Source organism: Gobius niger (genome assembly GCF_951799975.1).
Source record: "Gobius niger genome assembly, chromosome: 13".
Lineage (NCBI taxonomy): Eukaryota > Metazoa > Chordata > Actinopteri > Gobiiformes > Gobiidae > Gobius > Gobius niger.
In genome coordinates, this window is record NC_136864.1 from 21,012,047 (window position 1) to 21,033,017 (window position 20,971).

A 20,971-nucleotide genomic window follows, 5' to 3' on the forward strand; every position below is an offset into this window, starting at 1 on the left:
AATATTGCAATAATATTGTTATATATGTAAGACCTTTATCAAATTGTGCATTTTTCATTCATATTAAGCTGCTCTAATCAGGTCAACATTTGTTTTACAATCAGTGTGGTGGTTTTGTAATTGTAATTTGGGTTTGTAATTGTAATTTGTGCTTGCAAAATGGGTGGTAAACTAATGATACAACTGTAGTAACTGTCGTGGGCATAGTGGTGAGGTTGAGGTTGATTGAGGTTGCAAATGAGATAGTGGATTGTGTTGCTTATAAATATCAGAAGTGGCGCTAATGTTCATTGTAGTAGTTGTGTGGCCTGTCTCTTTAAAAAAACATTTCGATTCACTATGTTCCACAACTAACAGATTGCCTTATCTGTCTATGTGAGTCTCACTGTGAGGCCCGTTCATCGGATGGTCGATCACTGGAAGCAGCCATGAGAGTCAGGGAGTGGTCTCGAAATACTGTGAAAGGCCCACTGTAGAATGCCATCGAAGGAGCCCTGTAAAGACCAGCACAAACAACTTACTCGATGCACCTCTATGACGTCACCCGATTAACACTTGTTTACAACAGTGACCTCACCGCACAACTATTTTTACTGTGACGTTATCAAGTCAGAGCCTCACCTGCAAGGAGCTTTTATGTAACTAGTTAAATGCAAAATGACACTATGTGAACTCTGAATGACAGGAATGAGTCATTTATATGTGGCATACTTTTGAGTACATATAAAATGCTAGTGTGTAGAGAACCATGCATGCAAACGGTCACAGAGCTGCAGTATTATGAACCACCGGGCATACAGTGGGTTTATTTATTATTTCATTTCTATTGGTAAAAAGTCAACCCTACTACCCTAACCTAATGCATTAAAATAGAAAGAATAAGGTCTAATGTCATAGTGGCATACATATTTAGACCTTGCAGGCCTATTCCCTTGGTCTCAATCATGGCTGTGCAGTGTTTAACATTTCTTAAAACTTTGATCTGTATGTAATCGCAGGACGCAGAAAGCCGCTATATAAGGCTGAGATAGATTAGTGATAAAGAATAAAAGAATGGCTTTAACTATTGAGGTATCAGATTTCATTATAATACTTAGGGATAAACAGAGCAGCATGAACTCATCCTATGTAATCAAAGATGACATCATTCGATCTTTACCTGAGTCAAACTCACGTCTCCCAGCATCGAGTCCAGTTCATCTTTATGGAGAAAGGCATCCGTTTCAACAGAGTTTTGGTCGTGGCTTTGTGGAATCTGAACTGCCGGAGCGATCTGGATGTAGAACACAATTCCTTAGTATTTCAACTATTCTATTTGTTTCCCGGCTTACACAAGAGTGAATGAATGAGCATTTTGTGTCCACACCTGCAAACACTCAGCGGCCCCCTCTGCTGAGCCTCCCCAAGATGTGGAGCATGACGAGCACACAGACCTGCCTCTGGCACAGACGAGCACAGATGACATATATACATTGAATGCAACATATGGGAGCAATAGTGAAAGGCATTGTTTGAGTTTGTGATTTGTTTCTATCTTGATTTTAGATAGTAACGTGCTTAAAAAGAGATGCCCTTGCTTAACTTTACTTCACAATTCATGACTGTCTTGCAAAGTGGCTCTGAAGTGTCCCAGTTGACCCTTAAGGCTGGGTGCACTCACTCCTATGAATAAAAGACCCACAAAAAAACAGGTAGGCAAGCACTGATACATAGGATATATCTTCTTTCGGGGAGACCGGGGTTATTTGTCACATTGCTTTTTATAGCCACAGTAGAGGACAATGGTACTGATATATAATATGTGTATTGGTATTCCTCTTCTCTTCCAATAATAATTCTCTCATTTGGACAGAAGACATGAGGACAGGACACGTTTGAATTGATATTATGCTTTATCCCAAACTTTAATGTTTGGGTTATTTCTGTAATGAGAGCCTTCCTTTAGTTAGTCCCTTAAACAAAAAAACACTGTTCTGAAAGTCAGAGATGTTAGCTTCGATTTGAGCCATTTTAGAGCTAACATGCTAAAGCCGTTAGCTAGCTTACATTTCTGGTAAAGTGGAGATTCGGGGGTTATTTGTCACAAAAACTGAGGGGTTATCTGTCACATGGGGTATAACATGGTGGGACATCTTTTTCTTTTCTGTCTAATATGTTTTTCTGATCACTTTATTTTAACATTAGCTTTTATAGAGACTATGTTTGGGTCATTCTAGTAAATTTGTACATTTTACACCTCATAGAGCATCTTAAAAAAACAACAACAGTTAGATCAAATGAGTGCTACGAATACATGTGGCTTTGCATTGTGACTGTTTTAAAGAGGGGGTATTATGCTTTTTTCAATCACATAGCATCAGTCTATATCACATTACTATGATGACGAAACCTTCTGTTGGTCTGTAAATGCACTAAATTAGAATAACTGCCTTGTATAAAATTGCTCTCTCAAAATGGCTGTAGCGAATTTCTTTGTCTCTTTAAGAACCTCTGACCCTTTCCGACACGCCCCCTCCACACGCTGTCTGTGGCATCAGTGGGGAGGGGGTTCTGCTGAGGAGCAGTGGTTGGTTACTCGGCTGGTGACGAAAGCTCGAAGGCGTCTCCAGGAGGTGGGGGCGTTCCTAGGAGGACTCAGGCAAACCTATCCCTAAAATGGCCGCCATCAGAGTTTTTACAGGTTACTCAAAAATACGTGAATGTGCCAAGGCAACACTTCAGGCATGTTTTTAATGAGGGAATGACATAATAACATGATGTAAAGCTTGAAAAAGTCGATTTAGCATAATACCCCCCCTTTAAAACATATTTTGTCCTTTTATCTCAAAAAGCAAATAAAGTTACAAAGGTTTATCAAATTTCAAGTTAACATAAAAAAACAATAGTGACAACCCCACGTCTTGTGACTCCTTGCCCCGCACAAGGGGCACATTGTCACAGTCGATTTTGTTGTGTTTGACGGTTAATAACTATTTATCACAATATGATAGGAAAACGAGAGCGAGGTCTACTTCAAGTCAAGGGTTCAAGCTTTCATTTAATCCAAGTGTGACCCTTGTCCCCTTCCAAATAGTCCCGGTCTCCCCTATCCTATGAATGAGTGAATATTATGTTGATCTACCCATTATTTTAAGTGACACAGAGGTGAGAGCAGGTTTCCTTGTGCCTCTTGCAGTCTTTCTGCCTTCTGTGTTAAATGAGTGATCCTTGCTGGAGCATACATGTGGCTGAGATCCATTTACAGTCCATTAGTCACCATTAGCGGAACGACCAGCAGAAGCACATCGCTTTAATGTACAACAATGATCAATACTAACAAGAATTCAGAGGAAGGAAATCCATCCGCAGACTTCGTAATGTATAGATGATGGAGATATAAATAAAACCTGGCTGTAGGGTCAATATATCAGAGTTTTAGACTTGGACTTGAACAATAAGTTAAAGCTATATTGTTAAATGCAATGTGTCTTACTTGGAGAAATGGCAGTGCGAGTGGTACCGCTTTAGACATTGGGGGCAGTGAGTCAGGTCTCCGCCAAGATGGCAAACGCCACAGGTTTCTCTGACTGGCTCTGCGCACTGATCACAGAAAGACACACCGATCATTAGTAGAAATGTGGTGGTGAAATCATCCGCAAGCTGTTTTTACCTGTTTGTGCTCTGTCGAGTGGAAATTTGTTGCAGCGAGAGTGAATGATGGCAGCGATGGGAAATAGGATGGTGTTTGCAGGGGCTGGGGTGTGTGGGGCTGAAAAAAAAACAGAAAAAGCACAATATTGATGTGAATGTGAAGTGACAATAATCTTACAACTGTTTTGTGGTCACACTTTACTAATCACAGCCCAGTAATAACATGGTAGCCGGATGGAAATAGCAAGAATAACAAGAGGTCATGCATTCTGATTAGGGCTGGGTACCACTTATTATTATTTTTTTTGGATGAAAAAAAATTACTGAACGATTCTTTACCTTTACGAAAACATTTGTTGTCTAGAACCAGAAAAAAGAGCAATAAGATGTTTGGAAGATCTGCAAATTTACAACATCGGGTTCATCTCCAATGTCAAGAAATGTAAAATTGGGAGAAATAATGGCAATAATAAGGAAAAGATGTGCTAAAAAATAGAGGGGGGAAATTGGGGGAGAAATAGGGAAAATGTAACTTTAAAAAATAGGGGGAAAAATGACAAAAAAAAAGAAAGAAAAAGAAAAGGGTAATAAATTGAGAAAAAAAAACAATGAGGGGAAATAGTTAAAATATTAGTAATAAAAATTGAGCAAAAAAGAGGGGGGGAAATTTGCAAAAGTGAGTTGGAAAAATTGGAAATTGGAAAAATTAGGCAACCATTGGGCAAAACAAGTATGGAAAATGGGAAAAATAGGGAGATTGAAAAATGGGGGGAAATGTTGTCTCTGGGCCAACCGCATCAAAACTTTTTTTTTTTTTTTTTCAGTTTCTGCTTTTGATACTAATTTTTTCAATACGGGCAGTACCTAAACTAGACTGGTATCGTTTAACGGTACCCAGCCCTAATTCTGATACTAATCATGTTTTCTTGTAAGATGTTATTTCCACTTAAGCACCCCCTCCTCCCACTATGACTGTGCTGCTGAAGTAAACGTTGATGTGTTTTTGCTATGCGGTTCAATGAGTACATGTAACTTTTTAGGTTCAGACTGCATCAGAACTGTGTAATTTTAATTGAACCATTACGTCACACTACTAACATGAGTCTCAATAATGCTCGCCTGAATCAAACCCAATTAACGCTTATGTTGTGTAATTCTGCTAAAAATGGCCTGCAACATTAGCTTACCTGTGTAAATTGAAGAGCATCCTCTTTTTTCACAACCCTGCCAAAGCATAAGTCACACTGCCACGTGCCACTGCAAACACATTTATTAGACCTGCACTGCTGTTTTTAGATCAACAAAACCTACCTTGGTATAGATGTAAGAGGAGGGTTTAGGCAGCTGAGGTGGAAAGCACGTGGACACCCATCACAGCAGATGAGCTCTCCTCCGTCCTTGCACACAGCACACTCGTCATCATTACTCTGAACCTTGAAGCAACAAGACACCAAAGCACCAGGTTTGAGACACCTCAAATGTATTAAGGGCCACTTTCTATTGAGCACATTTCTACTGACAGGCTCCCCCTTGTGGTTGAAGGTCGCGCTTGCAGCTTTGCACTTGGATGCAGAACTTGAAGGGCCACTGCAGGAGTAGGAGCCCTCCCCAACTTTGACAAACTTCCAAGAGGCGCCTGCCAAATTAAAGTGCACAAAAGTGAAGACAGTTGACGTCGGGGATGGGAAGATGAATATGCTCAGATTGGCAGAAATCAAGCATTGCGTAAGTCACCGTCTGATCCAACAGCCTTTTCTCTGGATTTGGGGCTGGGCAGCTGCTCACTTGTGCAAGCGGAAGGCAGAGGGGCTGTGGGAATCCCATCTGAGGAAACAAAAGTCTTTTAATTTCATAGACAGAGCATAATGACACGACCATGATATACGTACTCGGTGGAAGAGGAGCCTCAGTCTTAACTTTTAATAACTTGACTTTTCCTCCTGGAACAAAACATTATTTACATCCATTTCTGTTTGGCATCATATGTGATTGAAGATACACAGCTTGCACAAGAAATACAAAAGAAATGGTTCATAAAAGTGCTTGAAGGATGTCGGTACAAAGTTTGACCACATTACCGGGTCTGTCAGTAGTTTTGGCTTGGTAGTGTGAATGCTGGCTTGGTGCTGTTTCCCGTCTGTTTTCCCGACTTCTTTTCCTGCTGTGACTTTTGATGTTTCTCTCTGGGGTCTGCTTCTCCTCTCTCGAACGTGGAGTTGCCATCCCTTTCACAGAATCAACATTAAATCCATTCAATAACATCGAAGGCAGCAAAGGTTTCAAAGTCGCTCACTGTGTTTCAGTTTGGCCATCAGTGTCCGCAGCTTTGGGTAGCGTTCCAGATTGTAGTCTTTGTTCAGGGAGCTCCAGAAATCCTCCACTCGGGACCTGCTCTGCTCCAAGACCCATGACAGGAGGGAGTACATGGCTTTGTGGATGCCCTCCTGAGCCTGTTTGTCTAAAGATTCCTACACACACACACAAAAAAAAGAGCAAATGTCAAACGAAAGAAGCAATATGTCGTGGTCTAAAAACCTGTTTGTTCTCACCTTGAGTTGCAGATCCGAGATGATGTTTTTGTCCGCCAAACCGTAGACGAGGGGGAAAGGGTCGTCCACAGCCATGGAGATGTCCGTGCGGACCTCCTTCAGCAGAGAGCGCAGGTTCGTGTCTCCGAAAGCCTCCACTCTAGACATGCTCTGCGTTTTTTGTGAATGAAATGAAAATGCCTTGGACTCCCCAGAGCTCACATCATGTTATTAGCCCGGTAGAGGTGTGTCCTGGATCAGATGATAATATAGTCTTTCTACATAATGCCTCTCGTTTGCTTGTTAGGCTTATTCGTGATGTGTTTTCATTATATCTCTTCCATTTTACATTCATTTCATAGAAGTAGCTCTATTGCCAGTGTTTAAATATGATTGAATATGAAGGATTCCTATAGATTTTTTGATCTACCTAAACCCAAGTCTCACCAGTGTTGAATGTTTGCTGTATATTTTGAGTATGTGTAAAATGTGAAGTTTTATACAACAATATAAAAGTAAAATACCAAAATCACATTATCTGTTATTCCTACTTTTCTCCTCTAGAAAGAATCTGTGTACAACTTAAATGACATTTCTATAAACTTTTGGAGGTCTTCTTACGCACACAAGGAGCGAAAAGTCAGTGAGAGTGACACTAATGTCTGTGTTAACCTTTGACCTTTCCGTGGGATCGAATGGCCTCTGTCCGTGAGGGGAATACCTCTCCTCGTGCGCAGCTGAACCTAGGCCAACCGTTTTCTTCCTAACAGGTTCTTTCCACCTCGACTTCCCCTTAACTTCAGCTTTTCAGACCGTGACTCAACCAGACGGAGCGTGTGACTTCTGCTGCAATTACGAGGCAGCGGGGAACAAACGCAGTAAACAATGAGGGCTGATTGACAGGTTGATTGGCTAAAACTCATTTTTCTTCAGCACTTTTCTTCTGTCAGTAAGTCTCTCTCAATAGACTGCACCATTGTCTAATATAAAAGCAGATCAAGGTCTCAGGACAATACTAGAACAATACTAACAGGCACTTCAGGTCCAACACTTTATAATAAAGTATGCCTACAAAGCAGTTACAGACACAATTTAAAAAGTATTAAAGCACTAAACAATGAACTAAATGTGAAGAAACGATATGTATGCCATTTTTAAATCAGTAAAGAATTTGGTTGAAATAAATAAATGGTTTAGGGTTGGGTTTTATGCTTTACAAATATGCATGATCAATGATAAATAAGGATAAATAAATACATTTAGAAGTCTTTACAATCTATTCTCAATAATTTCACCCATGTTAGATACTTTAAATCATCAATACCGTTGACCCCAGACTGTAGTGAATGTAGTGAGTGAGTGAGCTTCCGTCAGTCTACCTCAGGGCAGCTGTGGCGACAACAGTAGCTTACCACCACCGAGTATGGAGTGAATGAATGAATAATGACGACAGTGTAGCGCTTTGAGAAACTTGGTAATACAGGCTTGTAAAGCGCAATACAAGTGTAAGCCATTATTATTTCATTATAAATACCCAAAGAGGGGGATGCAAAGCACTTAGCTGGAGGGCATAAGATTCATTTTATTAAAGTAATTGAATTTTAGTCATTCATTGTGTAATTCAGTAGTTGTGTATTGAAATAAATGAACTCACATAACAAGATAAACGACTAAAATAACTTATTTTAAATGTTTTGTCCCTTGAAATGAGTACAAGCACTCATTTTACCTGCTGATCATTTGGGGCTGGGAGGGACTGCCTTTTATGTTGTTCCTCATAGCAACATAATTGCAAGAGTTTATGTAGGCCTCCCCCCACATTAGTATTATAATTTTTACACAAGATACACATAGCAGCAGAATCCATTCTTATGCATGTAAACCAGGAGGTGAGTGTTGAAGGTTAAGAGAGAGAAGCCCTTTAATCTGTAATTTATTAATCATTAAACATTATTACATTATTCATACTGGTGAGCAAGGACCACTTCTACAGAGGGACGTTCACAACATACATATTACATTTTATATACAGTGCAGTGCATTACAGTGGATTGTTATGGGTGTCTTTCCGGGATGGAGGGATCGTAGGGGGGGCGGGACTGGAGAAGGGTAGAGGCAGGTAGAGAGGAGGAGAAGTCAGAGGGAGGAACAGTTGTGAGTACGTCTTATTTTTATTTTTTTTATTACTTATTTTTCAACCACAGTACAATTTGTTCTATAAAAGTTAAACCCATAGAGAGCGATAAGAGTGCCACGTTTTCACAGCTAATGGTTGGTGAACCTACAGACTTTGGTGGGAATATCGAATGAGATACGTTTGTCATGAGATGCTATAGAAAGATGCGATAGAAAGCTTTCATGTGACATTCTTGGAGGCCGAAGCAACAATAGGTAACAATTGCTTTGGAAAAGGCCAGTATGTAACATAACCTGCGGCACTGTCTGAAGTACTGGTTACTCAAGTTAAAGAGAAGTCTGGGCTTGACTCGGGAAGTGACGTGAGGCGTCGATTTGCGCAAGCGCCTCTGAAATAATTTCAAATTCACAAGCAAGGGCTAGGTATGTGTAGTTAGCGGTTGTTATTTAGTCACTCTCACCATTTATGAAAGAAAAAAAAAACAAGGACAGAGCTTTGCATGGATGACAGTTTCCACAAAAGTTGTAGCTGATGCCATATTGTATTTTTTTCTGAACTTGCCGAGTGGCTAAAACGTATTTGCTAGCAGTCAAGTTGATATTATGTTTACAATGTATCACCATGGTTACTGCCCTCCAAGTGATGTCAATGAAAACCATCAATAAAACATTCTAAGACAGCCGCCCTCCGCCCAGAGAGGGTCAAAGATCAGCTCAGCGTGCATGCGTGCTGTAGACATTCAGACGTGTTTAGGCCGGCCTCCACAGAAATGGCTGACCCCAACTGTATTTCCTCCTCCTTCTGCGTTTAGGCATCATTTTTGGTGCTTTCCCTTTTTTAATATAAAAAATACAAAACAGAACAGCTCAAAGAAAAGAAGAGTTGGTCATCTCGGTTTTCCCTTTTCCTTTTTTTTTTCTCCAAATTTGCTTCTTTCGATATTTTTCTTCTCTTGTACTTTCCATATTGACAAAGTATACAATATTTTACAACTGAACAAGACTGAAAGGTAACATTTGATTTGTCCAATTAGATACAGCTTTCTTATATCCAATCAGAGAAGTCAACTGGGAGCTAACCAGAAGTAAGCAACACAACAAGCCTATGGTGTGAAGAGAACTGTCCGCTCGCAGCTCGCCATTAACACGAGCACCCGCCTTCGGGCACAGTGGGCTCCGCCGGTTTGTCCAGCTTTATGTCAATCACTGCGAAAGGCACGGTTAAGGAAGTCATCAGATATTAATGAAGAGCTGTCCTCCCCTACACGCCATTTTTGTCAGATAAAACATACAGTGTGTTCCTGTTTACAGTGACGTTGCCATAGAAATCTGTCAATTAAGAAGGAACTAGCAAACATTTATCATGGATTAACATTAGCTAAACAACTCTGCCAGGTCTCTACTGGTACCTACATCTAATTCACTTTAGCGTCCAATAACTCCACTGCAAATACAAAACTGGAAGCTTTGTGACGTTTCTGTTCTTCTGCCTTATGCGGCTGTTTGACTGAAAACGTTTCAACAGGCACATTAATGGCACTGTCTATAGTGGGGAAGCTGAGGATCTGTATCAAAGCCAACTACTGCTAGGAGATTAAAAATAAGCTTTGTGTCTCACTGCGTAAAGGATACTGCCTTCAGGGTTTGCATCGTCCAAGCTTTCCATCCCGGGTAGGGCGGCCGCCACTCGACGGAACAGCTGAGCAGATAAGAAAGAGGGGAATGTTTAGAAGAAAATAAGACACAGTTGAAGCTTTAACTTAGTAAATAAAGTAGTTTGGGGGTGGGGTAACAGCAACCATAGCCCAGCGAACCAACTTAAACTGCGGCTGTCACCTGCTTGACATTGCAGCCTGTCTTGGCACTTGTCTCGATGAACATGACGCTCAGTTCTTTGGCTCTCTGCTCCCCCTCTTCAATCGTGATTTGCCTTCGAAAGACACAGCAAAATTACATTAATGTGATGAAACTATTGAGTCAAATTCCTAACACACTGTGCTGACAACAAAGACTACAGTAGCACTTCACAGACAGGGCTAAAGTATGAACCCGGAGTTTAAAGTTTAAAGGTCTTTTTTAAGCCAAATCTAGAAGGCAATAAAAATTTTTTTTTAAAAACAGAGCTGTATTATTACAGGAGCTACTAGCCAGGTAGCTACTAAATGCTAGTAGATTTCCATTTTTCCCCATTGGAGGCATACCTCTGTTTTAACTGAGGTCTGACCAATATTATATACATTAATATACAGCCTTGAAAATACGTAATGATATGAGAAGTTAAATATATGTAGTAAAATACACTAAACACATATTGAGACGACCACATGCTGCATATTCAAAGGGATGTGATTAAACTGTGGCTAGTGAGAACGCTATTTGGCTAGTATGGACACATAGCAATACCAAAATATAGATATCAGTATCAGTTCTTGTGTCATGATACTTGCATTTCTATAAAAATACGCATTACATTTTAATATCTATAGAATTTGTATTTAATTGTGTTTTTTCTGCACATTTTTAATCGTTGATCAGTGATTAGAAATTGCTCTTTTTTTTTACTCATGTTGAGCATGTAAGCATCATGAGATTGTCCAAGTTTTAAAGCACATTAAAGTAAAATGTTTAGATATTGGTATATTGTGATACGAAGTCTAATGGATTTAAATGAAAATAACTGGTAATGCCCTTTTGGCTCAGGCAGTTTGCCATTGTGGCCAGAGATCAAAAATCACTTCAAGCCCTTGTTAATGCAATGTACATTTTTACTGCACTTCAACCACCGACACATTTGACTACCTCTTTTCCTCCAGGTCGGTCTTGTTCCCTACGAGCATAATGATGACATCACTTCCTCTCTCTGTCCTGACATCATCAATCCACTTGGTAGTCTGCTGGAACGAGTTTACATCTATGGACACCAAACATTTCATACATTTCAATAAAAATGACACAAAGCTATCAGGTTACATTTGTGACGTTCTACAATTTCATTTTAAGATCAGTCGGGGCGCTGGAGCCTACAATATTCTGCCTTTTGAAAGAAATGACCACAGAAAAGCCACACGTGCTGAGCCTAGTGTTTTCAGGGATAGTGGCCATGACGCATTTGTAGGCTTTAAGTCATAGCATTACACCAAATATAATAACAATACAAGCTTTTATTTAATGGTGGGTGTTTCATGTGTCTTTACAGTGAGTGGGCTTACCTTGCCCTTATCCCTCACTTATATGCACTGTTTATTTCGATATTCCTCTGCAAAAGGTAGGATTGCTGCTGTGTCGGTGTTGCTAATCATTAGGAGCATGTTTGTTAAAGTCTTTCGTTTCAGAAAATCTCCCCTCCACCTCAATATAGGCTCTAAGTCGCATGAACACAGCCTGCTTTAATCACTCTTACTTGTGATGTCGTAGACCACCACAGCCACCGTTGAGTCCCGAATGTAGCTGGGGATGAGACTCCTAAAACGTTCCTGTCCCGCAGTGTCCCACAACTGCAGCCTCACCTGGTTTACACACACACACACACACACAAACACATGTAAGCTGTGCAGATGAAAGCCTTGTAAGTACACGTCCAATAGGGGGATAAGCCTGTATCAGCTTGTATGCAGCCACACAGTACTGACATAGTAATGGTATTAATGCCCGCTAAAGCAGATGATCCACGCAGAAGGCTTTGACATCTAGGTTTAGAAATGCCGGCGCTATTACCACATGAAATAACCTTAGCCTAATCGTGTTTGGCTGTGAAGGGAGCCGTAATTAGGGAAATCAAATCAAGGATTAGTCAAAAAAGACATTTTGGGCTGACTCACTATAGGCACATTTAGTCTTTCGACGCTTGTATTAATTTAAAGTGAATAACAATATTAGGGACTTACTGTTCGGTCTTCCAGGTACATTGTCTTTGATAAGAAGTCAATTCCAATGGTTGCCTGTGGTCAATACAGATGAAGTTATTAGAAAAACATAATTTAGCTTAGCACCAAAAAGGGGAGGACTAGTCTAGCATTGACATTATGTGTAGATTCAAGACTTATGTAAATGTTTAATGGTTTTTTGAATAGACAGTGCAAATGTGTGTTACATCTGTCTCTTGAAAATCAGAACGCAGTTGTTCTGTGTGTGTGTTTTTTTTTCTCTTCTTCTTCTTTACCTGATATGTGTTGTCAAAGCTGTCATACATGAATCTGGTGATGAGTGATGTTTTCCCCACTGAAAAAAGAACCCAGACATGATTAGCACCATATTGTTACATTAATAAAAGATGTCAAACTGTGCTGTCATTCTGCACTGAAGAATCTGAGATGAGCAGAGACTAAATATACAACAACTACAAAAACAAACCCAAACGGCACAGCTAATCACCTCTTATCTAATCAAGTATTCAAAGCGATGTATCCAAAAACGTATTTTTCTTGAGGTAGGTGGTGCAGTATTTACCCCTGTTTATCGGCAACAAAGACATTTTAAGTTAATATATTCATTGTGGTTGTTCCTATAGCTATAGCCAATGTAATCTCTATTAGTGCAAGGAACTATCGCCTTCTAACAAAGCACAATCATGGTACTGAAAAACATTTTTGCTCTGTAGCGTATAAAAAAAACAACAGTGGTTTGGAGGCTGCGTGTCTGCTGCCTGCCAGCGATGGGCAGTGGCCAGGCCTCAATTCAGCACCACGGACAGCTACATTGCACCACGGGCCACACGAGCCCACACTAGCCTCCTCACAGACACGCACGCAGCACACATACTTTATCACCTATTGGCAAGAGCTCAACGTTTGTCATTTTAGGCACTTCAGATTGAATTTCACTGCTTTTTATGGCATTGGGGCTCCTGCTGCTGCCACCTTGGATGTCAGACACGTATTGAAGCGGCTTTAAGACCTATCGATCCCGAATTTGTGCCGTCACATCAAGGCACGTACACAGCCATTCTCCACAAAACAGATGGATTATTGGAGATGGGTTAAAAGCTGTGGCGCTGTCAGGTCGCTTTGATGTGTCTTTTTGTGGGACGGAAGCAAAGGTGCGATGTTTGGAGAGGCTACAGACACGGACAGCCGGAGCCTAGGGTGTGTCCCGAACTGACACATGGGGGAACCGTGCGTTATCTCCGCTTAGACCTCCAAAAAAAAAACCCGGCATACTTTGTATTACCACCAACGCGCTTCTTGATCATAAATGTGCAACGAGAGTGTCATAATTGAGTTAACGCAGGAAACAACACGCTTATTTGTGGTTCCCTGTACCAAGCACATCAAAACATTCCCTTTAAAAGCATCTGCTCGGACACCAATTGTGCCATTTTGCGCAGAGAAAAGTAGGTGTTTGACACGATTTTTAATCGCCCTTGAGTAGTGATGCTTATCATGCATAATTAAAACCTTAATTTGTTCACGTTTGCTTATCTTGGTCTTCCACTTCCAACATTTTTACACGCATTTATTAGCCAACAGCATGGGCGTCAGTGCACTAACATAGGAAGCCGGCACCGCACCTATCTTTGAACAATTACAAACCGGCAACATAAATGGCCTTCATTATAAAGCTTACGTATGTTAAGCGTCAGTAGTAGACGATTACCAACGCTCAACAACACTCACCGCTTTGCTCTCCCAGAAAAACGAGTTTAAATTTTCTGAGGGGGTTCCCCAGATCTCCTCCAGCTGACATGGCGGTGGATAAAAATGCTCAACTTGGATTATTTTCTGTTTTCCAGTCGCTTTGCGTCTTGTCGGCTGTTGTGGTGCGCGGAGAAATCTTCCTCACAAAATGATGGGAATGCAGCTCAGCATCCTCCTGTCAATTTACAGTCACAGTGCGCATGCGCGACCTCACCTATTAAAATCCTTTACCTTTCAGAGAGGCAATGCTAACTGATGGCGCTTTTTAACCTCAAGTTTGAAAATGTGTCTACAATGAGGATAAGAACATCAATGATATAATGACAAAACCAAGAATGAGAATACATCGTAGTTTTAACAGACCTGCCTATGGGTAAGAAGTTTTAAACAGTAAACAGCTTTGTAGTTAGGCTACTTGTTTATCCTATTTTTGATCCATGCTCTTTATTTTGTGTGACTTGCTTCGCAAATATTATCAATCAATGGTTTCAGATTCATATCTTGTGTCTTTCCTCACTTCAGCTAACAATGAAATATTACAGTTTGCTTATTTGAACATGACTCTGACACAAGACACTAGCATGTGAAGATGTGCTTTGATTGTGAATGTGTGTAGCGTAAAACTGCAAAACTAGTTTAATTAAAAATAAATAAATAAATAAACTTGATCCTCCAATTTATTGTGATTTTGGACATACAAAGAAGAACAAGACACAGCAATGCAAATTCCTTTTCTACCCTTTGGACGAATGCTCAAAGTCAAACAGCTCTGCCTCTTTCTCTTTCCAGAAGGCGAAACTGCGATCAATATATTTACAAATGTCTTCTTCATTGTTGAAACAGGATACGTCTGTGCCACTCCTGCACTCATCGGGGCCAGAGGATTGAACTATCACGCTGGGCACCGTCCTGGACTCCTGCAACAATGTCAGCGTTGGGCAGCAGTACACGCTAGAGTCCCCGAAGAAGCGAACTTTAATGTCGTCAAACCCATCGCTCCACTGCCTCCGTCCGGTCTGAATCTCCTGCAGGACGGCTTTATGAAAATCCCTCACCGTCTCCCAGGGGAACGATCCAACATGGTCGAACACCTCGAAGCACAGGAGATGCCTCATTTTCCTCTCCTCGGCTGACAGCGGCTGCTCCAGGATGTGGAAGTACCCCAGCATGAACAGATCAAGAGTCAAGCTGTCATAGGTCACTGTATCGCCGTTCACATTGGGGACAAACTCCTCTGGGGAAAAAGTTGTGGAGGGGAGCTTGCTGTGTGGCATTGGCAGATCTTTGTCGTCCAGTCTAGTCTTCCACGAGTTAAGCATCTTGTCCACGGCACATTTTTGTTGACAGAAGTGCCGCATGGAGTCCGCTTTAGACTGGGCAGCGCTCACATGACGTTGACCATGTTTAGCTTTTGCCGCTCTCATCGATATAGCATAAGCGGACTTCTTCCAGTGGCTCAGAAACAACACTACTATGCGTTCTTTTCTCAGGCTGGTGCTCTCCATCACAGGGACGTTTCTTTTCTCACTCAAAGCTCCAACGGCTGGATTATGCTGCCCCGCATCTTCGTTCAGAACTCCTGCAAAGGGATATAGACCACCAATCTGACCTTCAAAGTTAGATCGGAGGCTTCTCACCGATACACCTGACTGCTGGATCTCCTTTTGCACTCGCTCCCTCTGGGCTCTGTTGTAAGTGCTGGTCTCCAAGCGGTGGCTGAAGGCTGTTGCCATCCCTATGTGGGGTAACCTGCAACCACCTGAAGTTTCATGATAAGATGATGGCGTCTCTTGTCCTTGCAGTTCCAAAGCTTGGCCCTGTTCAAACCCTAAGCTCTCTTTTGCCTCTTGAAGTTCGTTCACTCCTTCTCCTGCCTCGTTCTCTTCAGTTATTTGGCTCAAATTAGCCAAAAGCAGCGACATGTTCTTCACCATCTCGGAAACACGACCACACCAGCTTTGCAGAGTGCGACGTCCCTCCGCGTCTATTTGCTGAAGGGCGTCTTTGTTGAGGGAAATGTTGACAACGGGATCGGGGAAAATGGCTTTTAACTCCTCTGTGAGCCTCGTCAGCTCCAGCTCGTAGGCCTGGCACCTCTTCTGCAGTGAGACATTTTCTATCTGCTTATGGAGATAAACTATATCGTCTTCACTTAGCAGCTCGCCAAAAGGCCCCAAGACGGCGTCGTGGGCTTCAGAGTACTTATAGTCATCACAGGAAGGGTAGGCAGTCGTGCTCTGTGACAAAGGCAAAACAGTATTAGGTTTACTTTGTCATTGCCTTTTTGACATTTTAACTTCCCACACATTCCTCCATTTAAGTAAATATAGCCAGCTACTGTACCTTCTCACTTCTGGCTGAATAGTTGAGGGTGGTAAAAACAATACTGTCCGTAATTGACTCCAAAAAGTCTAATGCAACATAACCCAAACTAAATCTCTGGATATATTACTGGTCAAAGCATTTCAGAGCATAACTCTCTCAAATCTAGTAGTAAAGTATATATTGATGAACTACCTGTTTGATGTCCTCCTCTTCGTCCTGCAGCTGGACCTGCAGCTGTCTCACCATCACCTGTCTCTTCCACTCCACGATGGGATGTCCCGTTTCGTCATGAGTGGGCACCAAGGCGTCGATGTCTGCCAGAATCACATCAGCGAGGGGCACCTTCTCCACCACTTCCTCACTGTCAGGCCTCTGCCACAGTTCAGCCACAAGTCAGACTTGATTAGCATAGAGTCAGACTTCCACTCCACACAACATTGTATTAATTTCTCCACAAGTTACAGGAATACCATTTTCATTGTATCATTCATACAGTGACATTACACTTTGGAAAGGTTAAAGGGAAGATTTTCAGGATCTTTGACTCGAAGTTATCCAGAGGGTTGTTGATTTCTGGAGATTTTTTTTATTTATTTTTATTCAAGCAGTCATTATATTTGAGTTTAGTGGCGCTAGGCTAGTGCTAGGCTAGCGCATGTCTATGGTAACTAGTAGCCTGCATTAAAAACAGTGCACCTGTGTTAAATCACTTATAACACCAGACTACCGATATAAATGCAAAACCATTTTGCATTTAAATAACTTATATTTGCGCAGCATCAGCTTCCTGGTTGTAAGCTACGCAGTGGCGGGGTGATCTGCTCGGTTACTAGATCCACAGTAGTTTGTTTACCTGCGGCCGGCATTACTACACATGGAATTCACAAAGGAGCTTTCTACAAATCAGATATGGCAACGTTTGGAGGACTACCCGATGATTTAGAAGAGGTTTTTAATGCTGGCTACTAGTTACCATAGACATGCGCTAGCCTAGCACTAGCCTAGCGCCACTAAACTTCAAATAAAGGACTGCATGAATAAAATATATATATATGCATATCTCCAGAAATCAACAATACTCTGGATAACTAGGAAATGAGGCCCTTTGTCAAAAATCCTGAAATATCCTTTTAAACATATAAAACACACACATTTCCTAGCAGAAACATGGTCCACACAAAAATGCTTTGGTTGATTCAAATAGGCTGTAAAAAAAAATGTCAAATACTAGTGGCCAGAAAATTAAATCAGTGTACTCCTTTGCTTGACTGGCATGGATGATCCGATGCATCTGACCTAACTCCAATGATAAATGAAATGGGGTATCTCTAGACTGCTGTGTTTTTTTTTAATGTAGAATAAATTTCACAAGTATATTACTGTTATAAGCGTGTCAGAATTTACAAGTGTTAAACTTACATTTGGTCCAGTGAAAACAGCTGTGAGGCCTGCTTGTCTCATCGACTTGATAGCTTTTATGTGGGACGCTGGCGTGAGATCTCTCTCCGGAGGTTTCAAGTAGTTGAATGATGACACCACTGTTGCATTGTATTTGAGGACACAACTTAGCACAACATCTTTTTTCCACAGAGGATGAAATTCCACATAAACCCACCTGTTGAGGCCACCTGCAGATGCTGCAGGGAGCCCCCGGGGTGTTTTCTGGAGCCCATACCAGGGCTCACACAGGAAGAGGTCATGGGATGTTGGGATGGGTATCGAGGCACCGGCGGCACTTCCTTCACCGGCTGCTGGGGACACCAAACACAAAATGGGTAAGAAATACTGAAATTAAACAGATTTTACTGTACATTTGGTCACCTTGGTGTTCTCCATTTGGGTTTCTGCATTTAGTTAGAGACTGTTTTCTTTCTGAAACTGAACAAAACAATGATTACTAATACCTTTGCCAACATGTCTTCCTGAAAGCAGCAAAAAAACTACCCTAGCAGAGGAGAAATCTGACACACAGCATCCCCTATGAGTAAGTGATAACAGCAATTTAGTGACACAGACCCCCCTGGCGGTAATGTACAAAATGTGCTTGTAGTGACTGAAGCAAATACACAAACTGCTGAAACAGGAAGCCAACACAATGAATGTAGTGTAGCCCACACAGAGAGCTGCAGTTTGGAGACATGTGATATCCTGCTTCAGGTAACCCCAATTATTCAGAGCATTTTAAACAACCGTTTAGGAAGATAAGTACTGACATACTAACAAAGAATGATTGAGCTCGGCACTTACAGGCATTACAACTTGATACGGGACTCCATCTGATACATACAAAGTATTGTAGAGAAAGTTACTATTTGAATATGAGAGTATGAATATGAAAGTTTTGTAATGTACATTTCATTTGCAGTAATGACATACTGGGAGCTGGTACCTGCATATGTGTGTCACTTCCATAGGATTATCAATCTAATGAGACTGTGATTTTGTGTCCCATCAAAGTCATCGCATTCAGTTTGCAATTTGTTGCTGTGTCCCACATGTCCTTAGATGTCCCTGTATGTGAAATAAACAGTGCAGAAAATCAATTTCTGCATTCAGAGCTTGACAAGCCGATAGTAGATTTGATTTTGGCTCGTAACTCCATAACTCTCTCTAGAACTTTGTCACTTTGTCCAATTTACTTCTATTGAAACAAACCAACAAACTTTGCTACAAAACTACTAAGTATTATCATTGAATAATCAAATGCATACTTACATGCTAGATTATCATTCATCAGCTCCAACAGCAACAAAAACAAGCAAACGCAGTCCAAAACCACAAATGTAAATGTGTGACGTGAAAATCCTGCCGTTTCTCTCTCGGCAGGTGGAAGCCAGAAAAGCCCCATATCCTGAAGCAGCTGCACCCGGCTCCAAACCTCAGATGGGGGTCCTACTTTCTGTGCATTATTGAAAAGGTGGGATTGGGTGACCTACATGCGGAAGTATAGCTCTGCGAATGTATGTGGAAGATAATGTACTACTGGACACTGGGAGGGGGTGTGGACGCAGTAAGTGGTCAGGTTGTGTGGCACATGCTCAAATACAGCAGGTTCACAAAGTTATGTATGCAGCATTTTGATTGTAAAATCAAATAATTACTTTTGGTTAGATTAATCTGCATTGATTACCCTTAATTGGTTGATTGGCAGGTGTGAAGAGACACTGTCATCCACACCCATTCCCCACTCTCAGCTGTTGTTGTGCTTTTGAATGTTCAGCAAAGGTGTGTTGTTATTTCCAATTGTTGTCCATGATATAAAGAATGTATATATATGTAAGTTTAAAGAATATAATAGAATACAATTTGAGCATTTTCAGTGTCTCTTGGATAGTGGTGTGTAGTGGTATGACAGGCTTTCAGAACTCGGTTTCCCTGGTTGTGAAATAAATAGTGAATTAAACACATTTTCTCGTCTTTTGCCGTGGTGTAGAAAGAAACACATTGTTCACACTGTAGCTACGCGAAGCAGCGTCTCCAAAGCTAAGAGCGGTACATGACAGGAGACAGCTGCCCCTCTCTCTGCCCAGAGCCTTTGTGCCCGCCTCCCTGTTCTGTTGTTAGTGGATTAGTCTGACTGGGCCTGCTTCAGCTGAGTACACGATGAGTGCATAATCAATAATGGAGGGCTGCACAAATGCCGCAGAACGGTCTCCCCTATGAGATACAGCTCCAACTGTACAGCACACGTGAAAAAGATCTCTGTGTATCTGTGGGCTGCCTACATCCATCAGTGTATTGAGTTACAGTCCTTTCGGATCCAAAACAGGACCTTAAATGTGAACGGCCACTCCCGAATGATTGTGTAATTTCAAATGTAAATCTAACTTCTAACAAAAAAAATAATGAAGTAACAAGTGAGAGATTATCTAAATGGGAACGTTTGAATCCAGATCAAGAGCCCGATGACAAGTTGTAAAGCAAAAATCAATCATGATGGCATTACACAAAAGAGGTCTTAAACATTTATTTATTTGCATTTTTGTTAACAACTTTTGTTATATGTCCACAGACATGAGAAACAACACTCAAAAGAGAATGGTGAGACGTCTTTACTGGACCTGTATCGTTTCCGTGTTTTCAGTGGGCCATGCAGATAAACCCACTTTCACTACGTTCCCCACGGTGCTAAGACTGTCCGGGGTCCGCTCTTTTCAGGCTGAAGTGACGAAGCATTTACATCATGGTACACACAAAGTTATCACCTTTGAGAGTGGACCAACACAGAAATCTCCATTTATATACAAGACAGAGCCAAGAGGAAGGTTTTCAGTCGGTCATAACAGGGGTCAGGGATAATACTTTACAAGTAGCACTTCAGGGTAAGAAGCTGTTGTCATTAGCAAGCGGTAAGGCAGGAAAAAGGGACATAAAATCAGTACAGCTCAAGAGTGGACCCGCATGCTTCGATCCAAAGCGATGACAGTTAAGAAGCAGCCAAATAGAAAGCAATAAACCCTTTAGCTATCAACAGTTACTGGCCAGTGCCCCCCAACTGTCTCAGTGCCTTATATGGAATCCTCCAATTATGAAGGAAGGAATAAAGCTAGAGAAAGACAAACACTGCAAATTGGAACAAGGCTTTGATTATGAAAGCCAAAATCATCTTTCTTTTAGCTCAAAGTGTCACAGTCCTATCATACATTCTCAAAAAAATCTAAATGATTTTTAAAAAGCCAGTGCACATTAACTTAACTTGAGCAATAACTTTATGTACCA

At 41.3% G+C, this 20,971-nt stretch overlaps 3 protein-coding genes across 3 annotated transcripts; all 3 read right to left on the bottom strand.

Moving 5' to 3' along the window:
* Positions 1–322: 322 nt before the first annotated feature.
* Positions 323–6,464, bottom strand: aire (autoimmune regulator). The gene is made up of 11 exons (XM_079569493.1): positions 6,180–6,464; positions 5,924–6,098; positions 5,709–5,855; positions 5,416–5,454; positions 4,942–5,353; positions 4,818–4,887; positions 3,650–3,748; positions 3,473–3,579; positions 1,367–1,439; positions 1,160–1,273; positions 323–494 (listed from the first exon to the last, which is right to left on the bottom strand). Exons 1-11 carry the CDS (start codon positions 6,324–6,326, stop codon positions 414–416), a joined length of 1,464 nt encoding a protein of 487 aa, XP_079425619.1. The 5' UTR covers positions 6,327–6,464; the 3' UTR covers positions 323–413.
* A 1,730-nt stretch (positions 6,465–8,194) lies between these two features.
* Positions 8,195–14,117, bottom strand: rab6bb (RAB6B, member RAS oncogene family b). The gene is made up of 8 exons (XM_079570279.1): positions 13,907–14,117; positions 12,454–12,512; positions 12,179–12,232; positions 11,695–11,800; positions 11,094–11,205; positions 10,131–10,224; positions 9,927–9,993; positions 8,195–9,500 (listed from the first exon to the last, which is right to left on the bottom strand). The coding sequence occupies exons 1-8, from the start codon at positions 13,974–13,976 to the stop codon at positions 9,436–9,438; spliced, it is 627 nt and encodes a 208-aa protein (XP_079426405.1). The 5' UTR covers positions 13,977–14,117; the 3' UTR covers positions 8,195–9,435.
* Positions 14,118–14,661: 544 nt separating this feature from the next.
* espnlb (espin like b) lies at positions 14,662–16,645 on the bottom strand (the record flags this gene model as incomplete). Its single annotated transcript, XM_079569494.1, has 2 exons — positions 14,662–16,164; positions 16,445–16,645. Coding segments are annotated over 2 exons (1,704 nt in total), but the record flags the coding sequence as incomplete, so codon positions are not given.
* Positions 16,646–20,971: the final 4,326 nt, after the last annotated feature.